Here is a 23,043-nt window from a genome sequence, read left to right as displayed (position 1 = left end):
CAGCCCGAGCGTAGCCAGCCGGGGTGGAGAGGAAGCGCGTCTGGGCTGCGGAGCGGCTTCATCCCACCACCCGGTCCGGGGCGGGTCCGCATCGTGCCAGCCGCGAGCTCGGCTCTTGCGCCGGCCGCTGCGCTCCGTTAGTCCTGTAGAGTCCCCCGGGGCTGGTCTCTCGCCAACAGGGCCTCCCATTGCACCCACCGCCGGGGTACCCCATTGCATCCCTGGCCCCGCAGCCGAGGTCCCCAGTTGCAACAGCCGGCCGAGCCGCCGCGGTCCTCCATTGCATTTGCCCCACACCTGGGGCCCCCCAACTGCACTCCTTTGGCCCACAGCTGGGGTACTCTGTACCTTCCAATTGGAGGACCCTCTCAGTTGCACCGCCTTCCCCTAGCAGTGGTGTCTCTGCTGCACTGCACCCAAGCGGTAAGTGCTTTCATTACTTAGGACCCCACCCTTTCCTGAGGACAGGTAAGAGGTAACACAGCCCCCTCTCGGGGTGCAGTGAACCCCTCAGTTTCCTGCCGTAGCATCCCTCTTTTGTAATTCGTCTCCGAGCAGCACCTGCAGACTCCGAAGGTGACATTTGTGCTGCATCCTTTTCCTAAACAGCAGCAGTCCCTTTGCTTCTTCTGAGCAGCCTTTTAGGACCTCTCTTGATCGTATTTGACCATGCTTCCCTAAGCTGCAACCTTCTGGGTTGCAACATATTCCCCTTCTTAAGCAACAGCAGCTTGTTGTTTTATCCTTTTCTCTCTGTTGCCTTCAAGATGTGTTGAACCCCCTTCCACCCTAAAGTCTCTCAGCTTGCTATCATTGAATCCCACCATTACAGCCATCATCCCCAAATTGAATTACATCCCCTCTTCTTATCTGTTCTGCATCCACCACTGTAGTATTTGAAGGCAACAAAATCAGACATTGCCACTCCTCCAGTGCACCCCATTTCCAACAGCAGCCACACAAGCCCTCTGAGATTGACGGTCCCCACCCGCCTGCAGTGAGATGAGCTTCTTTGGGTTTGGGCAGAGTGCGGAGTTGGAACTGGTGTTGAGCGATGCAGAGAGCAGGCGTAGGGCTGAGCACAAGACTGAAGAAGGCAAGAAGGAGAAATATTTCCTCTTTTACGATGGTGAGACAGTATCGGGTCGGGTCATCCTCACCCTGAAACACCCCAACAAGCGGCTGGAGCACCAAGGCATCAAGGTGGAGTTCATCGGACAAATTGGTGAGAGGGGAACGAGAGGGTGTGAATAGTGCATGGTGGAGTGCTGGGGCAAATGCAGGGGCATTGTGTACCAGCATGGGGAAGTGGGTTGGGCTTGCTGCTATCTAAAGCTTGCTTGCAACACATTCATGGGCATGCCATCCTGTCATGATTCCTTTGGCTTGAGTCTGATGCCTTTTCCTCCTGTGAAATTCAAAAACACTTTGTGAAGACAACAGTACATAGGACTGAGTCTTATTTTTTTGTTTTGCATTAGTAATTCCTCTAGGTTGAACAAAACTAAATGTTAGCACTTGCAAGATTCTGTTTCGATTAAGCTAGGAGAAGGGAATGTAGTTACATTGCGTTATGTGTTCCAAAAAAGGATTATTCTCCCCAGCATCTTTTAATTACACTGAAAAGTCCATTCATTGTCAGAAATTATTTCAAATCCCCTCTTGGGTTGGGACAGTCTATGTGTTTTCCACACTGGAGTCTGCAGAAGTGAGGCACCTCAAATCCTTTTCCAGGTCATTGTTTTCTCTCATCCTGCTTTCCTGTTTCTGCTCATTCAGGGACCTGAGCTCTGAAATACAGATCGATTTTTAAATTCAGAGTCTAACTTCCGGCATTATTTTTAGGCTTTAATATCTGGGCAGTAGTATGCCTCACAGTGTACAGGCTGGGTGCTTTATTATTCTCCATCCTTCTTATTAACATGGCTGCATTTCTAGCTGCCTTTACTGTTGATTATATTGTGTGTGATGGGCAGGCCTGCCTCATTGGTTGTACTGAGAGCATGAAGCAACAAATCATCTTGTGTATGGACATAAAAACACAAAAACAGCTGTGCTGGATCAGAGCAAAGGTCCATCTAGCCCAAGTACTCCTGAGGTAATCATGTGACGAAGTGGGTCTTTGCCCATGAACGCTTATGCTCCAAAAATTCTGTTAATCTGTAAGGTGCCGCAGGACTTCTCGTTGTTTTTGTGGATACAGACAAACATGGCTACCCCTATGATACTTGTAATCATCAAGTGATCCATCCTTTGTCACTCATTTCCCACCTTCTGACAAATAGGTGAGGGACACTGTTGCTGCTCCTGCTGGCAAATAGCCATTGATGAGCCTGTTTCCCATGAATTTATATTACTATTTTTTGAACCCTGTTAAACTCCTGGCCTTCACAACATGCTCTGGCTAGTAGCTCCACAGGCTGACTGTGCATTGTGTGAAGAAATGTGTCCTTTGTTTAATTTCTTTTGGTGACACTCCTGTGTTATGGTAACAAATAAATAATTTTCTTATTTTCTCCACACTAGTCATGATTTTATAGGTCTCTATCATATTCTTCCCTTAGTCTTATCTTTTCTAAGCTGAAAAGTCCTAGTCTTATTAATCTCTCCTCATTTGGCAGACATTTCACACCTCTAATAATTGTTGTTACCCTTTTCTGAACTTTTTTCCAGTGCCAAGATAATGTGTGCATTTCAAATTATGAGCTAAGCCCCAGAAGCAAACTACCTTCGTGGGTCATCTTCCTTTCCTTTCAAAGCTTGGTGACCCCAGCTCCATTGATTCTGCTTAGCCTGTTGGGGTGGCCAAGCATGTTTATCCTTAAGAAGGCATCTGATAACTGAACTGTTTTTTCTGTGACTCTGGTTTGCGTTTGGTGACACCGTTTAGGTAAGTGCTTTTCTCTCTCCAAATCTGGAGGGACGTTGCTTGCCATACCCACTGTGCCACTGATATAAGGAGCTAAATGTTTCATGGACTCCTCTGAGTTTGAGTTAAAGAATTGATAAACCCTAGTGAACTTGCACAACTTTAATTTGTTTAACTCTGTACATGGATACTAGGGCTTTTTAGCCAAGATCTTAAATCCGTGACTGTTTCTGCTCAAAAAATCTTGATAGAAGCTGTTGACCTGCACATCAATGCAATCAACATTTTCAATTTGAAATGGATGACATTTCTTTGTCAATTCCTTGGAATAGAAAACTAAATTGATGATGATCTTTACCCGTCCCACTACTTTCATTTAATTTCTCTTATGATTTTCCCCATTTGCACCACATATTACAGTTTTGGAGTCAGAGAAGGCACATAGCTAATTATGAATAATAAGACCCCATTATCAGGAAATGGATTCTAAACTGTCTCTGAGAGAAAATGTCCAGAGTAACTTGAGTGTGAACTTTACTTTCTCCAACACCACTGACATGCTGTACATCCTTGGACAGGCATTTCACCTGTCTCATTTGTCCAGCTGTCAAATGAGTACTTATGTTATAAGATCTTTAGGGAAGGTGGGCCAGCTTTTTGTTCTGTGTATATACAGTTTGCACAGTACTAGCCTCATGGAGTCTTGACTGCTAACTCAGACTTGTAGGGAGTTACATTAAGACAAAAATATTGACAAAGGATTTTTCAAGACTGCTTAATTTGCCTAGTGCCTTGACTTCATGAAGCACTGCATAAGTGGTACGTGTCTGTTACAGGTACCAGGGGAGTTTTATAATCAGATGTGAGGACCAGGTTCTGTTTGCTTATGTTCCCTTTTCACAAATAGCCTCGCTAGCCTGAATGATGGTAAAACTGATTTGTGCTTCTGTAGCATCTTCCATCTACAAATACCCCACGCTAGAGTTTTAGATTTTCAGGGGTGAGAACATAGACATTTCCCCCATTTTACAGATGGGGTACTGAAGCATAGAGAAGTGGTATGATGAAGCCGGGAGTAGAATCCAGGCATTCTGTATCCGGTAATCGTGTTAATATCCAGGACAGTTTTCCCTCTGATGGTTGGACAGTGCAGATTCCTTTTTGGACAACAGTGTGTCTGCAGTGACTGTTCTCCCAAAAAGGTTTGTAGATTAAAACAAAACTAAGAATGGAAAACTCTGGTTTAGTTGAACAATTCAAACCGAGACGTTTTTCCCCTAATGTTTGATGTGAGATGTCTTCTGAAATAAGAAAACTCTGTTCCTCCTCTAAAAGTCTAAATGTCAGTCTCAGCCCTTTGGCAGTAACTGTTGGGAACCTAGTATGCTGGTAGTCTGTATTTTCCCAATTTAAATTCAGTCATTGCCTTTGGCATTGTGCCATGAGTTTTCGTGTATGGTGCCTTCATTCCGTCCTCATCACACAAAGGAGCACCTCTCCTCTATCTTTGTGGAGGTGTATCAAAAAGAGAGATGCTTGTATGACATTAAGGCCCAGAGGCGCCAGCCAAGATAAGGGCTTTGTTATGCTATATGCTATAGAAATACAGTAGAGAACATTCCAACCCCAATGAACTATTGGTCTAGAGAGATAAAATGGAGTAAAGGAAGGGCATGATGAAGCATTATCCCACATTGTATAGCTGAGATGAGGCACATTGTGATTTTCTGAGGATCCCATGTTGAGTCTGTGGCAGAGATAGGAAATGAACCCAGATCTCCTGAGATCCTAACTACATAATTTTCCCCCTCGACCTTCAAAAAGCCTTTGCACCAGCATTCTGTGGATGTGTGGCAATGTCTAACCTTGTCCAAGCTGTGTTCAGCTCCAGATCGTAAGAATTGGGGTTGTCCAAATTTTGCCTTTCCAAAGGGCTGTATTTGGCAAGTTTCTCAGAGTCCAGCATGCACAAGCTGGAATAGATTGCCTTTGCCCTCATGTATAATAGTGATCTAAGTTCAAGTCATTTCCCTCCGTCCCCCAACCCCTGTGTGTCACTTTCTGTCATTTTGGATCAAGGTGGAAAATTAAAGGTGGTCACATGGTCACTGCTATGCTTGGAGAACAGCTGGAACAATTTGGAAGGTGCAGAAAAGTAGCTGTCTTTTCATCTCTGCCGCTGGTTTTAGCAGTACTGTCACACAGTCCTTTGCTCCCAAATGTTTCCTGCCCTCATATGCATCTGATGTAGAATCAGCAGCTCAACTTTATCCTTTGAAGACATGTTCTCTGCAGGGCCACATGATATGGGGCTGGCATTGTGCTGAGTCAATGGAGTTCATTGCCCTTCCTGGTTCCCTGGAGCTAATGGGGCCCCCTCTGTTCTCACTGTTGCTTTAACCTTCTTTGCGCAGCATGAGCAAAGGTGGAAGCCTGCTCGTGCTGTGCTTCTGCTTTCCCTGTTCGGCGAGAGCTTTGGGCCTTTGGTTTTTCCCTGGGTAGAACTCCAGTGCCTGCATCTTGAAGGTGAGGGTCTGTAGGCAGTAGCGAGAGAAGGTATGGCTCTAGCTGCTGATTGGCTCTGTGATGCTGCCTTGTCTTTGAAGCCTGTCTAGATATATTAATCTTGATTAAAGTGACCCATTTAGACATTCTGGGTTTGTGTTTTACATAGGGGAAATGAGTCAAGCTGCAGACAGATCATGTGAATCTTTGCTCCTGTTTTCTTTGTCTCCTCTCTGTTCATCTGCTTTCGTGGGAGTGGAATATTTACTGACCTTCTCAGTTATTTCTGAAGCCAGCCTGTCCTGTCTCTTATTTTGCATGAGCTGGTAGAATATCTTATTTCTTCCGTACTTGTACAGTGGACGATGACACGTTTAGAGGCTCCTCAAGCACTTTACAAATACAGTAAACTCTTTCATATGTGGCAGCCAGGAAACTGCTGGATAGTCAGAAATTCTGGAAAAAAGAGGTATACCTAGCAATGCATAACACTAAAGAAAAACAAGATGAGATATTAGGAAGCAAACAGATGCATGCAGGGTACTTGATTTACCAACAACACTAGTATTGTACACTGTCAACCTATACTGTATTTGCTGTATTTATTTATATTTACTTTTATCATACTGTGCATATGGACAACGTAATTAAAATTTACTTGTTAATATGCTGGTAATTTGAGAGTTCTGGATGATAGAATGCCAGTTATGGAAGAGTTCACTGTAATAATTCAGGAAAATGGTCCTCTGGAGGATGGGTCGATTACCTATTTTAGTTAAGGGGAAGTGCTGAAGGTGTCACAACAAGATAGTTGCAGATCTAAGAATGGAATGCAGGAGTTAAGGCTTCCTAAGTCAAACCATTAAGAGAGCAGTCCTTCCATTATATTGGATTCTGTCATCTGCTAGAGAGAAGAGAATGTAAATAACTGTGTGGACACGAGCTGCCCAATGATGGGAATAGCACTGCTAATTTTTCAGGTGAACAAACCTGTCTGCAAAATTGGTTTCTTGTTTTTGCTGGCACTTTGAAATGAGCTTGGGCCCATGATGTGTCAAGCACTCAACGATGCGTCTCCACTCTTTAGACCTGGGCTCACTCACTGGAGGAGAAGGGATGGGGTGGGGAAGGGGCTTTATTGGGGACTGGTTCTTTTCTGCCATGCCATTTCCTGCAGTTCTTCTCCCAAAGCTGAGCCACTCACCTGGGAGTGATCAGCCTTGCTTAACCAAGCATTCTCTTCCTAGAACTCTACTATGACCGGGGCAACCACCATGAATTTGTCTCTCTGGTGAAGGATCTGGCCCGTCCTGGTGAGTTCACCCAGTCACAGACGTTTGACTTTGAATTCACGCACGTAGAAAAACCATACGAGTCGTACACAGGACAGAACGTAAAGTTACGGTGAGTCTACTCCCTTTGTTGGGTTTCTACCTGTACCAAGCTTCAGTCGTTTTCCTGTGCATTAATTTGCATGCAGTGTCTTTCTAGCAAGACCTACAGCACTGTAGGTATCCCAGATGAACACACGCCAACAGATTACTAGTACAGCAACGTGAGGGTCTAATGCAGCAATGAGCAATCACTAATAATGGGTGGGCTGCATGAGTGGCTCTCCTTCACTGCAGTGGGATGCAGCAGCCCATGGGCCACTGGGGTTCTATCTGTGGCCCATCTGCCCCACTCCACATATGTCTCATGCACTGCGCAGTAGAACCCCATACTTACCAGCTCCTTCCCCCTCCTTTCCAGCACTTTGGGAGCCTGCAACTCAACTGATTTGCACACCATCCTTGCTTTGCCCTGCTCCCTCCCAGACCTGGAACACCACGAAGAGCTGATTCATAGCATTCCAGCCCTGGGAAGCAGGGAGAGGAGTGAGGTCCGTGTATATCACGTGATTTGTGCCTCCTCTGAAAGTACTGTGAGGAGGAGGTATAGGAAGTGTGGGGCTCCAGTGCCATGGTGCATGAGGAGCATGGGGAAAGGGGACAACCAGGGGGGCACATGGACTGCAGGGGCAGTCCCAGGGGACCACAGTTTGCCCACCACCGGTCTAATGCTTAAGGGTCAAATTGGGAAGAAAAGGAAAATTGTAGTTCTGTCTAAAGTATAATAAGAAACAACTAAAAATCCAATAGGGAACTGTCAGTTTTGACAGTGTAATGGCCTAGACTAGGACCGTGGGGTATGAGTATTGTGACATCCATGGGAAATCAGAATTCAGGAGCATTAATTGGAAAGTGATTGATTGACCTGCTGTTAAACGAACCATCTTCTATCATTTTAAAACAAGCGGACAATAACTCCTAAAAATCTGATTTCCCGTGCATTTCCGCTGGAGCTGTTTCCCCACAGCAGGGTGGAAGTGTCAATAAAATGTTATTCCCAGTGGAGAGTGGCACTACACGGCCCAGTTAACCCTGCAGAGAGAACAAAGCAGTGATGAGCATTTCTAAAGGGCTGCTGAAGAAATTACTTTCTAGTCTGTATCTTTCTAGTAAATATGCAGTTATGTTTGCGTCGTTGGGCTGTCCCTTTTAAACTGAATTGTGGCCTAGCATGTGTGTTCAGCCTATGTAGCTGCTGTTTGTGCGGGGGTCCGTGGTATAGACCCATTTCGCATTGAACCACGTGGGTATGGAGGTGGATTGACAGTTCAGATAGAGTGTGTGGGATCCCTAGAAAATCTGTGGGAAATCTACCAACTCCTGTGAAAGCCACGTTTGAAAAAGGAGCTCTCAGCCCTTTTTGTCATTCGTCTTTCTCCCCCTCTTGAAAAGCCCACGCTTCTTTCCCTGACTTCACCTCTGTTCTTCCCTTCGCTTCTTGATATCTCCAGTCTTGTGCTGTAACCGAGATCATTCACGGCAGCTGAAGGGTCTGTGCGCCTGAGCCTTGGCTGAAGTGGAATGTTAAATTATCAACACTTGTGACAATGGAATACAGTGCTGTCTTGGGACAGCCTGTCAAGTGCTGAGTGCACTTCCTGAAGTGGTGCAGTGGGCTCAGTAGTATAATGTGGCCTGTCATGGCTTCTTTGATGCATGTGAATAGGGCCTGAGCTGCTCTTTTTCATTCTTAAAATTTAAAGGGAAACCAAAGTCTCTTTTGGTTCCCAAATGCTTCCAGATTATGTGGCAACAAAACAGTCATATCTGGTCACTTGCTTCAGTCCTCAGTAGAGTCCATTACCAGTGCTTCAATAGTCCTGCAATCAGATCTGCTTATTTTAATCGTGGCTTGGAGGCCTTACTTGCATGTTGCTGTTGACAAATAGCAAATCCTGCTTCAGAGCTGAGCCATAAAAGTATGCCGTTACCTTGAAATATGGTCAATGAGTCAAATGCTGTGGCTGCATTTAAGAGAGCTGGACAATTTTTCGAATCAATAGTTATATAGGTGGTGGTTAATATGACTCTTATTTCATGCTTTAGGGCTATAAGCCACAGGGTTCAAACTGACAGCTCCCCTACGTACACCAGTGTACAATTGTTTAGGTGCGCTGTAAAGAACTTTCACCTTCTTCTAAACCATCAGGTATCATCCACTATAGGGGGCAGGTTACCGGAATGGCTGAACCATATGGTTTGTACAACTCCATCAAAGTCCATGTTCCTCTCCCTCCTCCACTCTTACCCCTTCCTCCATAGCTTTTGCACCCAATGAGGTAGTCCACAAGGGTTCTAATGGGTGAGCCATTTTCCACGCAGGTATTTCCTCCGAGCAACTGTTAGCCGCAGACTAAATGATGTGGTCAAGGAGATGGACATAGTCGTGCACACACTCAGCACCTACCCAGAGCTCAATTCTTCTATCAAGATGGAGGTGGGAATCGAGGATTGCCTGCACATTGAATTTGAGTATAACAAATCCAAGTAAGTGCTGAGTAAAATGCCCTGCATGAGGGGATGCAGCCCCCTGAGTAGATCTGGTGGGACTTCTAGGGCATGTCTCAGCTAGAGGAGGGAGGGAAAAAAAGACCCACAGCCCCTGGGGCTCTTCAGTTGCAGTGCAGACTTCTGGGCTGGGGCTGCCACTCTGCAATTCACCTCTCAGAATTGTAGAGCCCTGGGATCTAGCCTGAGCCTGGAAGTCAACGCTACAATGAAACAGCTGCTTAGCTGGAGTCACATGTGTCAAATTCCTTTGTAGACATACCCTCAGAGGCTGCTTAACTTGATTAGGTTTACAGAGGCAGTTGCTGTTGTGAACTTTAGGTGGGACCCTGTTTATCTTCATTCTCCGTGATTGCTGCTGTGGATGCCACGTAGTTCATTGAAGTTCAAGGACTGTTCCTGCTTTAGATTTTTTCCCCCCCTCACCACTACCCGGTAATGTGCTCTCTCCAGATGGATGCCTCTTCACCCACGTACTGGGGTAGGTGCGCAGAATTGGGACAAAAGTGGGTTTGTTCTACTCTTATTTGGTAAGTCCCATTCTGAGTCACAGATGACCTAATGGAACAGCTTCTGTTGTTGGCCAGAATGGTGCAATTTAATGGGGAACTATGTGGCTTTTAAATCAGGCACAGAAATTGGAAGTGACCAGTTTAGGCTACATTGTCATCTGTTCTTCTCACCCAGAGCTGGAGTGTCCTGCTGCAAGGTATGTTAAATGACCTAAGTAATTGCCATGGAAATCACTTGTTGGAAAGTTCTTAACAATATCCAGCCTATTGTCTCCTCATTTCATGTGCAGCTGGGGTGCTCAAGGAATCTCAAGTGGACCCTGGGGAGAATAAGGAAATGTCAGACAAGCATGTCACAGCTTGTCCATTTGTTTCCTGCTTTGTTGTGCGGAGACCAAAACTGATCATGGCTGTTTTGCCTTATCCTTCCAAGGTACCACTTAAAAGATGTGATTGTTGGAAAAATCTACTTCCTGTTGGTGCGGATCAAGATCAAACACATGGAGATAGATATCATCAAGAGAGAGACAACAGGGACCGGCCCCAATGTTTACCATGAGAATGACACAATAGCAAAATACGAAATCATGGATGGAGCACCTGTGAGAGGTGAGGAGGAGTTGGAAACCATTTATAAAAGAACTTAAGAATGGCCGTACTGGGTCAGACCAAATGTCCATCTAGCCCAGTGTCCTGTCTTGTAACAGTGGTCTACGCCAGGTGTCCCAGAGGAATGAACAAAACAGGTAATCATCAAATGACACCTCCTTTTGCCTTTGCCCAGCTTCTGATAAACCAAGGCTAGGAACACCACTGATGAACTTAAACTCCATGAATTTTGAACGCTGTTACAGTTTTGTACTTCACAACATCCTCTGGCAAGGGGTTCCACAGGTTGACTGTGCGTTGTGTGGAAAAAGTACTTCCTTGTGTTTGTTTTAAATCTGCTACCTATTAACGTCATTCGGTGACCCCTAAGTCTCGTGTTAATGGAACAAGCAGCTTTTCCTTATTTACTCTCTCAACATCAATCATGGTTTCATAGACCTCTACCATATTTCCCCTTAGTTGTCTTTGTTCTAAGCCGGAAGGTCCTATTCTCTTTCATCTCCCTTCACACAGTAGCTGTTCCAAATCCCTATTCAGTTTCATTCCTCTTTTATCTTTGGGGGACCAGAGTTTTGCACTATTGCTGCGGGAATGTGGGACCTACTATGCGTTCTGCAAAGCCGTTGTCCTGTTTTCTTGGCAGCTTATAAATGGCGTGAGAATTGAGGCACATTGCTCCTTGCAAATCAGCAGTACAGTTAGGAATAGACTTTCATTACTGACTTGGGCCTGGTCTCAGAATAGAGTGCTGAAAGGTGGCATCTTCTCTCATTACACATGCTGTGAGACATTAGGTTTCTCTGAATAATAGTTCTCAGCTGTGGTGATGTACAGCTGTGTGGTAGAGCTGCCATGTCATGGCTAGAAGGAACTTGACCCCATTCTTTCTTCACCAATGCTGAGGGCAACAATTGTACTGTTGAAGTGAAGTTAGGACACTTGCCACAAAGGGCCCAGCCCTACCAAGGATTAAGCATGCACACTGCTATTCTGTGGGAGCTGAGGGCATTCACCCTACGACCCATCCAGCAGCGATAAGGCACGCCAGACTTAGGCACAGAGTTGCAGGAGTTAGCGTGCTCTTGTTTCACCCGACTATGCTGGTGTGCACCTTCTAAGATGGAAATGAATCGGGTGTGCCTACACTCACTTCTGCGGTGCCCTTTGCAGGGGAATCCATTCCAATCAGACTCTTCCTGGCCGGCTATGAGCTGACACCCACCATGAGGGACATCAATAAGAAGTTTTCAGTGCGTTATTATCTCAACCTGGTGCTGATAGATGAAGAAGAGAGGCGCTACTTCAAACAGCAGGTAAGAAGGTTGGCGGGGGGGAGAGGAGGAGGGAGGAATGGGGTTAAGGGAAGAACGTAGCCAGCCAGTCAAGAGCCCGTTCAGGTGCTCCGTTATAAGTAGCAACAGAGGAGCTGTAGGCAGCCATGCTGGCTCCTCCCTGGGTGCCCACTGAGGCATGGGTAGAAAATGCAGCTGTCTGTCTAGGTCTGTTGAGGATGCTCCTCAGAGAGAACTTCTCCACCGTCAGTTCTCTGTGCTGCACCATAAGTGGCTGCCTTTCACCTCATTAACCGTGGCAGTGCTGCCCAACGTACTAGAACAAACCTATCGTCTAGTGACTGTCTCTGCCCCATCCTTGAAGTTCTACCATCTGGTCTTCCAGAGGTGTGCACTGCCTGGGCCCTTCTCTTGAGGCCTTTCACAGCTGAAGGGTTGGGAGTGGACTAGACTATCCGATAGGGACGGATGCAAGCTACTGCTCCAGTAGCTTAAAGCAGATGTTGACCTATGAGTACATCCTCAGTGGGGCCAGCATAGCTCCTGAATGTCCTAACGTGTCCTGTTGTCTGCTTTCTGACAGGAGGTGGTGCTCTGGCGGAAAGGAGATATTGTGAGGAAGAGCATGTCCCACCAGGCAGCCATTGCCTCTCAGCGGTTTGAGGGGACGTCCTCCCATGCTGAGGCCAGGACCCCCAGTCAGCCTGCAGAAAACAACAGCCGTCAGTGAAAGGCCCTGCGCAGTGAGGCTGCTGCAGAACCCACGTGGCCAGGGCTGGCAGCAGCAACGAGGGGAAAAAGCAAATATTTCACCAGAGACTTACGAAATATCAATATCAGTTTTTTGACTTAATTCTGATCTTCGGAGGACCAGTCGGGTGGGGAGGGGACAACATAAACTACAGCAACCATGGCACAAAGTTGAAAGTACTTCAGTGCTCCCCAGCCGACTATATGCCTGTGGGGTAGGCTGCTTTGTACATGCAGGGGTCGTTGGGTTGCCTGCCTTTCCTGTTGCCATGAAACCTCTTCAGCATGGTGATGGGAAGGCAGGAGCGGGAAGGGGAAATTGGATGCATCTCCTCCATGGTGGATGTGTTGCTTTGGGCATGTGGGAAGGCATTTTGCTGCCATCCAGAAGCCTTCGTGAGGTGAGTGGGAGGAAGGAACCTGATGAAGCATTTTAGCTGGAAGGTGGGAGTGTGCGTGAGCAGAACTGAAGTTAGAAGTGTAGCCTGCTTGATGGTTTTTCACCCTGTGTGCTGTTCATGGTGACTCTGCTGCAACTAGTTACGTAACGAGTTGAATCAGCTCTGTGAATGACAGAGCCAGGTTGTGCAGGGTAGCCGTTGATGCTGCCTTTGTGTCCCTGCCTTGGGAGCTCATGGTTGCAGTGTCTCCAGAGGGAAAGGGAGCTTGGTTAACATCTAAAAGTGAAGACAGCAGCTGAGTGTGAAATTCACAGGTGGATGGATACTGTGTAGAGCAGGTGAGGTAGAGGTGAGTGAGCAGAGCTGCCAGGCAGGGAGTCTGGGAGGAAACTGTCCTCTGAAAGAGAGCACAGCCTTGATAATCTCACTTCCAGGTCAGAGTGCAGTGTATGATCCTCGCTGTATGATGTAGCCAAGCTGAGCCCTGAGAAACTTGTGCATGCTGGAGATAGAAGTGGGTGAAACAGGAAAGCGGTTGTACAGATGGCACACAGTGCTGTGGGAAGCAGTTGCAGTCAGATCTCTCCAGTTGTACAGGGATAAGCGATGTGGTGTGAAAGTAGAATCTGCACGGGGCCCGTGCAGCCTCTCAAGTGCTGCAGTAGGTGACCTGTTTCCCTTTTAGCTTTCTCCTTGTTTTCCATTTATCTGAATGAAACGTTGCTTCATCTGGCAGGAGGGGTCACCCAATTGGTGCTGTGATGAAACCTTCCAGGGACTTCCCTGATTGGCTGAAAAATGATCTGAAAGAACAGCAGGGTGTGGCAGAAGGGAACATGGGCATTCTTTATACACAGCTGTCGTAGGCAGCATGCTTAAAGGATAACCCCTGAGCTCCTGAGTTGTGCTATTACTATTCCTGGTACCTGAGACAGTTGTTTCAGGTGCTTACTGGCCTGCATGTGCTGTAAAGTGAAGCAAACCAGCAAGGTGGCTGGCAAAGCATTCTGCTGCCAGGACAGCTGTTGGTTCATTGGGCCAGATGAGTGGGTGGGATCTTGGGCATCAAGTTATCTGAGGACCTGAGTGTGGGATGTCTTTCACTCTTGAAGTAAATTCCATTTAATAAGTTAAGTGGGATCACGAGACTGTACCTAGAAGAGACTCAGTCCTCCTTTACAGTTCAGAGATTGTCTTTTAGAGTTAACTGATTGACTAAATTTGGATGGTTTCCATCCTTTTTAGATACCTTTCTAGGAAGGAGGCAATGAAACCTCCAACCAGCACATGGAGACAAACCTGAACTAAACCAGGACACTAGCGGTGATTTTTCCAGTGATTTTTTTTTTTTTTTTTTTTTTTTTTTGTATAGCCCATTGACATTATCAGGCTTGCTTCTGAATCTGGCATTTCTCCTGGTTGGAGGTAGAGCTACTGTCTCGCTGTTGGGAAGCTAATAAAACCTTCTGCAATGTGCTGTGTATAACAGTGCCCTGGTGCCTGTAGTGATGGTGGGGTTTGGGTGAGAGAAGAGTGTTTTTTGCATAGTAAGAAAGCTGCTGTAGTTCAGTGATAAATGTGTGTGTTTTGCTTGCCAAATCAAGTTTTATTTCCACTCAGTCACGCGTAGGGTTACAGTTCCTAACCTAAATGGAAAGTCCTGCTCCGTCCCAGGGGATGTTATTGCCTCTTTGCTGTGAACACTAGCGTCATGCTGTTCTGCACTGTAGACTTACTGTTCTGCACTGTGGCTTACTCTGCCTCTGTATGTGAGGGGTCTCCGCTGGGGGCTGGAAAGGCAGTCTCGCTCCTCAGACTGAATCAAAGTCCTACTGAAGGCAGCGACTTTATCATCACGTGCAGGGTTAGCGGTGTGATTTGGGACTGGTGTAGCAAACAAACATGGACCCTACCTGGGTAGCTAACCTACTCTGCTTCTATGCCATTGAGAGGGATCCAAGCATGCTGGGGCCATGCACAATCATTTGAAAACAGGTAAGGCTCACTTTGGGAGATGGTCCAGGTAACAGATGGCATCTCAGTAGCTGAGCCTAGCTCAGCTTCACCTTGACCCCCTCCTCCTTTCCCTCATTTCAAAGCAGCCATTGTGATATTCCTTCTTGCTCAAGTACTTTTCTTGGTTGTCTTATGTATTCGTGTTAAGGAAACCCTTTGGGTGAACACATTTCTGCCTTAGGTGAGTGGTGAAATAGGATCAGTGATGGGCATGTGGAGATTGCCTACAGATCCCTGGAACAGGCTCAGAAAGCATCTGCCTGTCACTGAGAGAGGGGTTAGCCAGGAAAGGTGCATGAGCCTAAATGCATCCTTCTTCTACCTTGTCCCCCATCATAGGACTAGGCTGCTTGAGAGTCACCCCTCCCCACATTTTTACCTTAATTCAAGCTGCTTTCTGTTATGCCCTGTATTTGGGGTGATGATACCTGCTCCATCTGTAATGGTAGGGTCTTGAGAGGAAAATTCAACTCCAAGCTGCTACAGAAAAGAAAATGCCAACAGTTTTAGGAGTGGGGAGCTATTGTGGCTTCACAGCCCACCCCATGCGGGGTTGTTTTATCCTGTGCTGTGGGTGTCCTCTTGTCCAAGCAGATTCTCACTGGGGGGAGTGTGTAGGTACTGAACCAATCAGTGCAATGTGTAATTTAGCCTCTGCAGTGTTTACATGTTTCTTAATTCATCATCTTTTCAATGGCTGTGTTTTAAAATTTGTTTTTTGTCTCTTGGATTAAAAGGGCCATTCCGGGCTTTCAAATGTTGTGGATTGGTTTGTCCAACTTGGTTTATGTTGCAGTTGTGAGCTGTTCTACCTGTCATCAGGCCTGGCACTTAGCAGGCACCTGAGGGGGAGAGAATCCAGCCTTTTCTCTTGTGTCTTACTAGGGAAAGGCAGCTGGCCCCACTTCAAGCTAACAGTTCCTAGAGCCATGCTAGTTGGTGACCTTTACAAGCATTCCACTTCAGTGGGTGGGTTCTTATCCTTTTGTTAAGACCTAGAGCACGCTCAGTTAGCAAACTGGCTCCAATCACTAGACCAGGATGAAACCACAGCTCACAACTTTAGGCCCGATGGGCAACAGTATTAAAAACTTGAGACTGTATCTTAAACTCTCCCTTGCAGCTAGCTGTGCTGAGTGTGTGTCATTGCTCTTGAAAGATCTCTGTCCCTCTGCAGCACAGAAGGGTTTGCACTGTGGAGCAGAAGGAGTTGCGGGTGTCTTTCCTATGGCAAAGGGAATCAAGAAGGCAACCTTTTCTCGTTCTCTTTGTAGGAAAGAGGAGCTGCCAAACCCTTCCTGAGTCCTGAAAAAAGAAAAATCAAGTGTGCATCATGGAGTTCAAGAAAGCTTTTATTTAAAATAACAGTGAATATATACATCTCCTGGTCTGCTCGCTGGTTCTTCTACATGGCAGGGTATGAGAATATACATTGGAAGAGAAGGGTGCTAGCTGAAGTGTGGGCATTCTGAGACTCAAGGGGTCCCCTGCTGCGGTCTGTTTAAACTGGCTTCTCTTCAAGGCTCAAGACGAATTCAAATTCCTCTGGATGCAGGGGCAGGAAAAGAAAGTCAGAGTTGGAACACACTGGCATCCCAAGCTAAGCAGGAAGGGGAAAGATCTTACCATGTGTCAGGGGCTGGACAGAGAGCCTCTGCCTGGTAAAAAGCATCATGTCCTTCAGCGGGCCTCCTGCAGCTCTGTGCGCCTGGTGGTGAGCCTTTAGCTCAGATAGGGGGATGAACCGCTTCATCATCCGTTCAAATTGGACATCCACCTGGTGAGTGGGCAGAGATATGGGCTATGAGAGAGCCACAGTTATTTGAAATGGAGAGGGACGACTGACATATGAGCAGGAAGTCTTATTTCCTTGTTGGGGGATAAGACCTTTATGAGAGGTGTGGAGGCAGAGTCTACTACTACCCTACACAGCCCTCTTCTTGTGCTTTTAAGAATGAATAACGCCTAGTATAACTTGAACTTGGGACTTAAAGGTGCACAGGCTGATCTTCCTCCACTCCCTGGCCACTGAGCTCTGCAGGGCAGAGGGCTCGAGGTTCTGTTTCCAGGCCACACACAGTTTCCAAGTGAGGCAGTAAGAACAGAAGGGTATGTGGATCTCTGTACCCTCCAAGTTGGAGGGAAGCAACTGGAATGTATTTTCTCTCAAGAGACAGAGCTGGTGCAGATTCAAACAGGGGCTCTGATAGACCAGGGAGGTCCTCAGATTATTCTCTCCCTCTGCCCAGAATTTGCTGTGCCTGTAACTTAAGACATTACCATCGACCATTTGGGGTTCTCCTTGGTGCTGGAGGAATCATAGTGAGGGCTCTTTTTGTCAAACTGAGTGTGGTCTGGGTAAGCCTCCTTCACAATCTAAAAGATAAATGATACATTAAAATTACTCATGGATAAGACAGATGCTCCCAGTCTCCCAACTGTGTGGCTCTCACTGGGCTGGATTCTAGTTGAACACTGGTGTAAATCAGGCATAGTATTGTTGCCTTGTCTGAAAACACTGCAGCATGAAACCAAAGAGATCACATGATTGGGATCTTGTTTCTCCTGGGGAAAGGTTGACAACAAAGTTCAACAACCTGCAGCTCCTCAAGCAATCATTTGCAGCTCCAGACGATGTTGCCACTGATTCCTCTTCCTGCTCCCTGTCCAACCTCCACTGGAACAGTAGAACTAAATTTAATTGGTTTAATGGCCAGCAGGAGGGATCCAGCTGTAAAACCAATTAAATTTAGTTCAACTGTTTCAGCAGCAGTAGACCAGGCAACTGCAGAGAGCCCCTCACTCACCCTGTTACTCATCCCTCCAAGCTGCACAACTGCTGTATGTGGAGTTGCCACGGTCTCCACTCCCCAGCAGGTCCATGCTGGGCTCATTCTGCCTCTCCTCACCACCAGCGCAGGGCTGGATTCAGACAGGGGCTTTGGGGCTGAAGCCCTAGGCTGCAGGTGGGCTCCAGGTTGTAGCTGGTACAGCCCATGTCCTTGGCCAGCCCTTATATGAATAGGCCGAGGCAACTCGGCAAGCTGCCGTTCCCTCCCACGCCGTGGAGCTGTGCCCCCGAGAAGGGAAGCCTCACTACCTGAGCGACCACACCCCTTCAGTGGGTGTGGCTCAGCTCACCTCCGCCATCCTTTCTTCTGCTGGGCACACGTGGCCACCCAGGCGTGGGTTCCTAGGCCAGTGTCTCAGATCTGTTAGTCCTGGGCACTGGTCTGGGGCCAGCGCAGGTTAATCCTGGTTGAGGAAGCAAGCAGGTTTGGCGCTGAGAGGAGTTTAGCTATGGGGGGGAGGGGGGGGTTGTCAGTTAAAGTTTGGGGATGGGGGACAGACAGGGGGGCTGAGGTCGGTAAAGCCTGGAGATGGGGCCGGGTTTGGGGTTGAGTTGGGGTAGAGGCTGGGAATGGGGGTGGGCTTGGAGGGTTGTTGCGAACGTTGCTCCTTCTTGCTTAACAGAGCACAGGCACAGCATTCTCCTTGTCCTCATTTGCTCTCCAATCCAGGGATGAAAATAACAAACTTTCTAACTGGTATAAATCATTGCGTGTGCCGTTCTTAAAACGGGCTAAAAAAGGTATGGTTTGACGTTATTTGTTAAGGACTATCTCGTGTTCGTGTGTATTGTGGCTCTTGAACGATTGTAACTGAATTTGAAAAAAATGTCTCCTTGCTATTTTGGTTGCAGACCCCTGGTTTAGGGGGTAAAGCAGGACTGCTGGTCTGTGAACCAGTGATTGCGGGTTTGTCTTAACAAATCCTTGCCTTTCTCTAGGGCTGAAGTAGGAGCCGGTTTAATGTGCGGCTATTTTCAGTAGAGCAGCAGGGAACTGTTTTACTATTGCAAACATTAGAAAGAGACTCTTACCTTGATAATTCCAGCAATCCCAGGTTCTTTGCAGTTACTGTGATAGAAGAATGCTTCTTGTCCAACTTGCATGTCTCTCATGAAATTTCGTGCCTGTCAGATGATTAGATAAGAGATCACTCAACTTTGCAGTTAAACTTGAGGTTGGCCTGCATTGTCTGCTATAGGAAGGTTTCAAAAGGCTGTCTCCATTAGCTTCTTAATGAACCAGAGCAGGAAAAATAGAAGTGCAGGGGTCCCTGGTGCTTCAGACCTGCTGTACAAATATTCCTACAAAGGTCTGACTTCAAGTAGGAAAACCGGACTGAAGTGGTTACAACGTATATTGGAAATGAGCAGCTCTGCCATTCTTATGCAGCAACTGCAGGAGTCTGAAATTCCCTGTGATAGAACAAGCTGCAAAGTTGGTTTGGTTTTGTTTATAAAGACAAAACTATGCTGAGATTTCCCAGTGTGACAGAACAGAAAACTCCAGTGAAGGGAAGCTGGAGTCATGTTAGCTGGGGCTTTGCAGGAAAAAATGGAAGAGAGGTAGGGAAAGGCAAGAAAAGAGGATTGATGTTTGGTTTGAATCGGCACATTTCTTTCTACAACCAGACATTAAAAATCAGGTGACTTGCCAGAAAACCAGCCTGCCTCAATGCATCTGTGACTTTTTAAAGGCAATAGATAATTAGCCATATATGCTCTTACCAAAGCGCACCAGTGGTAACAACTGGCATCATGTATGCAGGGGAAGAATTTGGGTCCAGGAGCAAGTAATTTTTGTTTTCACACTCTTTTCAACAGTGTTATTTTAGCAATGCTGCTTTTGTGGTCTGAGCCTTCAGTTACTGCTCCTTACCTGGTAATTCCTGACTCCATCCCAGCATGCTGTCTGATAAGGCTGAGCCTTTAAGTCTTCAATGCCAAACTGTCCAAACAAATTCAAAACAAGATTAGACTTGAATTGTAGTGTGGGCTTAATGGACAGAAGCCTTTCTTATTATCTGTGTACTTCAATGTGGTTTCTAGAGCATCTTGCATCATACTGTTAAGTTTTCGGTCCCTATTTGGTTTAAAATAGAGCAAGTTAAGCTGTAGAGGGAATGCTTTGGCAGTCTAAGGACCAGGCCTGAAACAGAAAGGCTCACTTCTGCCACCATGGGTTACAAGTCTAAGCAGATTCAATTCAACTATTCATGATCACAGGGTACATATATTCAGTTCAGCACACCGTGTCTGGTGTGGCTCTCTTATAGGATCTCTCTGGAGCTAGAGGAGAATGAAATCTCTGTGGGTGTTCCCAGAAAGAAAAGGGTAAGTAAGAGGGTGAATCTGTGTGTTTTTTTTTTTTTTTTTTAAAATCAGGTAATTCTGAATATTACTGTCAACAGAACCCGATTCCTATGATCCTTCAATCCATACTAGACCTCTCAATAGAATCATAGAATACTAGGACTGGAAGGGACCTCGAGAAGCCATGGAGTCCAGCCCCCTGCCCCAATGGCAGGACCAAGTACTGTCTAAACCATCCCTGATAGACATCTGTCTAACCTGTTCTTAAATATCTCCAGCGATGGAGATTCCACAACCTCCCTTAGCAATTTATTCCACTGTTTGACCACCCTGACAGTTAGGAACTCTTTCCTAATGTCCAACCTAAACCTCCCTTGCTGCACTTTAAGTCCATTGCCTCCTGTTCTATCCTCAGAGGCCAAAAAGAACAACAAACAGCTTCCATTCTTCCCCATCCCTGAGCACACATGAGGGGCATTGGGATGGCAATACTAAGGAAGATCAAATACTTACCTTCACATCCACTCCCTTCTCAAACCTGCTCTCTGGTTCTGATTTCATAAGCCAGTGGCTGTACGCTTGCTTGCTTCCCTGTGCGATAAGGCAGGCCTCCTTCTTTGTAGCCTTTCTTGTGCCAGTACCAGCAGGCTTTGAATGCCTCTCCTTAGCTGCAGACATGGTGGATTCTTCCTCCTCCTGCTTCCTGCGTTTGGCTAATTTAGCATCAGGCCTCTCTTTCTCTTAAAACATGAGTAAAGAAATCAGAACACATCCTTTCCTAATTTGACAGTTGCTACAGACACCTGACTTTCATCCCAGTGGGCTTGATATGACTCATTATTGGGTTAGAAAAGGAGCTCTGGTGGGTCCCAATCGCTAGCTTAGGCAGTTGACATCAGTTTCAAAAATTTCAGAGGATGTGTTCTAGGGTTTTTAAAAAAAAAAAAAAAAAAAAAAAATTTTTTACTGTTGATTGGATAGCTGTGCTCTAAAGATTGCCCAGGTTTTGCTTGTACTGTAGTTGATAGAAAAGTTACAACAGTGTATTAGCTAGACTCAGAAAATGGGCCCTAATGAAATGCAGCAACCAGCCTACTTTGTACTAAAAGATGGAATACTAAGTGCAGGCAACCAAACTCTGTGAATTAGCTCAGAAGTGAACATACACCAATTCTATATCACAGTGAAGTTTGTTTTTAATCTCCTGTAAGCACCTGAAAGCCTCAGAAGTAAGAGCCCCACTGTGCTAGATGCTAAGTGACAGTCTGAAAATGGTGAATATGGTCAAACTCCTAAATAGCATATAGCCAAGAGAACAAAGGGTGATAGGGCACAAAGAGAAAAAGTGACTTGCCCAAGTTCACACAGCATGTCACAAACACAGGTGCGAATACACCTTCCAATGTCCTAACCCCTAAATTACATTGTCTCGAATGCAGTTTTATAGTTTTGGAGAACACTCTTCCATGTTCTAGCAAGTATTGCTACTAGAGCCCTGCACAGATACAAAATTGGTATCTGCATCTACAAAAATGATCCACAGATATCCGTGTCTGCAGATGCAGATACCTGCGGATTTGCAGGGCTCTACTTAGAAAAACAGTGCTTCACAGTACTTTGATTTAAGAGTGCCTTCACTGTAGATGACCTAAGGATGCTTTACAATCATTACAGATCTCCCAACATGGTTGCACTGTAGGGAATATTACTTATTATACAGATGGGAAAACCATGCCTCAAGTCCACCAGTTTGTAAAAGTGATGCGCATAGTCTGCAAAATCCTTGTCTACGAAAAAGTGGGGAGGTTATAACCAAGTACACAGAGTATTGAATGTATTTTCACTATAAACCTTGCCCACATAGGAGAGCCCAACAAACAAAAAACTACAGATGTTGAGCTGGTGGAGACTTCTGCACAGACCTGCCAGTGTTGGTCTGCTTCTGGTTTTTGCTGGCCGAGACATCTCTGGCTTCCTTGAACTAATTTCTCTGCAAGTCGAAGTACCTATGAGGAAGATACAGGTTGGGAAAAGCTCTTATCTCTTATGAAAGCAAACAGAGATTATTGCAGTCATTTAAAAAGTTTCTGAAGAAATAAAAGGTTGGCTGCTGTTTGTATTTTTCTGTGGTTTATATATCCTGGTGAAGACTTAAATCAGCTGTTGTTCCAATGCTTAATATTGGACATTTGTAAGTATTTTTGCCTTTTGGACAATGAGACCCTTTGAAGATTGATTTTTGGTGGTGTTAAGGGGGGAAATGTTCCTTTTGTCTCTGTCCACCTTCCCCACTCCTATACTGGACTTGATGCCAACTGTGCTGCTGTTGGGGAAAGGTTTTAACATTGCCTCTTCCAGGTCCAAGCCGGAGAGTCCTGGAACACTGACTGGGTGGTTCATGGGACAGAGTCTTGCAGCTCTAGGTGGCAGGTTCATATCCTCCAATGGTAGGTATTTGATTAACCTGGTATCTGCTTAATGAGGTGAGATGGGGAGGGTAAGGGCGCAGCAGAGAAGTGTCCATGTCACCAACCTTGTCTGTCGGTGTCTGTAAGAGTGGAGCTAAGGAGCAACTTTACTGATAACCCCAGCAGCCCAGTCCCTGCTCCCCAAGCCCTCTCCTTCCCCAGCTTCCTCCCTTTGCCCCACATCCCGCTGCTCAAGGCCCGCTTCCAACCCCACCACCTCGACTCCTCCCCCCATGACTCGGGCTCGCTCCCGTCTTCAGCTCCCACCCCATGCCCCCTCTTTTCCTACCCGCCACTCCATGCCCAGGGCTCCCTCCCTTCCTCCCCCCAACTCCCGACCCCCCCAGGCCCGGGGTTCGCTCCCTTGCTGCTCCCCTCACCAGCAGCGGCCCCGCAGCCGCTCTCTCTGCGGGGGGCGGGGGTGCTGCCGTCTGCCCAGCGGCTGATTCCCCGCGGGGGTGGGAGGCGCGCAGCCACTGGGGCCAAGAAAAGCGACGCAAAGGCGACCTCCGCCCGGGGCCAATGAGGGCGCAGCAATCCAGGGCAGGAACGGAAAGCGGG

General features: G+C 46.6%; 2 protein-coding genes across 4 annotated transcripts; one reads left to right on the top strand and one right to left on the bottom strand.

The window, feature by feature from the left end:
- VPS26B (VPS26 retromer complex component B) lies at window positions 1-16,178 on the top strand. 3 transcript variants are annotated; one of them, XR_012642527.1, is made up of 7 exons: window positions 1-1,225; window positions 6,622-6,778; window positions 9,088-9,252; window positions 10,219-10,394; window positions 11,565-11,707; window positions 12,270-12,651; window positions 16,128-16,178. XR_012642527.1 is itself a non-coding variant. In XM_074976961.1 (7 exons), exons 2-7 carry the CDS (start codon window positions 1,003-1,005, stop codon window positions 12,414-12,416), a joined length of 1,011 nt encoding a protein of 336 aa, XP_074833062.1. In that variant the 5' UTR covers window positions 1-423; window positions 894-1,002; the 3' UTR covers window positions 12,417-15,638. The 3 variants fall into 3 exon arrangements, 2 of the variants coding, with proteins under 2 accessions (XP_074833062.1, XP_074833061.1); XM_074976961.1 differs by lacking the exon at window positions 16,128-16,178 and having other exon boundaries at window positions 1-423; window positions 894-1,225; window positions 12,270-15,638; XM_074976960.1 differs by lacking the exon at window positions 16,128-16,178 and having other exon boundaries at window positions 12,270-15,638.
- A 16-nt stretch (window positions 16,179-16,194) lies between these two features.
- THYN1 (thymocyte nuclear protein 1) lies at window positions 16,195-22,994 on the bottom strand. Its single transcript, XM_074976962.1, has 8 exons — window positions 22,863-22,994; window positions 21,937-22,020; window positions 20,528-20,754; window positions 19,581-19,649; window positions 18,737-18,829; window positions 17,134-17,229; window positions 16,480-16,630; window positions 16,195-16,398 (listed from the first exon to the last, which is right to left on the bottom strand). The coding sequence occupies exons 2-8, from the start codon at window positions 21,977-21,979 to the stop codon at window positions 16,355-16,357; spliced, it is 723 nt and encodes a 240-aa protein (XP_074833063.1). The 5' UTR covers window positions 21,980-22,020; window positions 22,863-22,994; the 3' UTR covers window positions 16,195-16,354.
- Window positions 22,995-23,043: the final 49 nt, after the last annotated feature.

Source organism: Carettochelys insculpta, chromosome 25 (genome assembly GCF_033958435.1).
Source record: "Carettochelys insculpta isolate YL-2023 chromosome 25, ASM3395843v1, whole genome shotgun sequence".
Lineage (NCBI taxonomy): Eukaryota > Metazoa > Chordata > Testudines > Carettochelyidae > Carettochelys > Carettochelys insculpta.
The sequence above is the reverse complement of the archived record's forward strand: the minus strand, read 5'-3'. Positions and strand labels throughout refer to the sequence as shown.

Coding starts and splice junctions, on each gene's coding strand:
- THYN1 (XM_074976962.1), bottom strand. CDS start 21,979: ATGTCTCGGCCAGCAAAAACCAGAAGCAGACCAACACTGGCAG. Junction 20,755..21,936: donor AAGCAGACCAACACTGGCAG/GTCTGTGCAGAA, acceptor TCATGTTTTAAG/AGAAAGAGAGGCCTGATGCT. Junction 18,830..19,580: donor ATGGAGTCAGGAATTACCAG/GTAAGGAGCAGT, acceptor ATCATCTGACAG/GCACGAAATTTCATGAGAGA.
- VPS26B (XM_074976961.1), top strand. CDS start 1,003: ATGAGCTTCTTTGGGTTTGGGCAGAGTGCGGAGTTGGAACTGGTGTTG. Junction 1,226..6,621: donor GGAGTTCATCGGACAAATTG/GTGAGAGGGGAA, acceptor TTCTCTTCCTAG/AACTCTACTATGACCGGGGC. Junction 10,395..11,564: donor GGATGGAGCACCTGTGAGAG/GTGAGGAGGAGT, acceptor TGCCCTTTGCAG/GGGAATCCATTCCAATCAGA.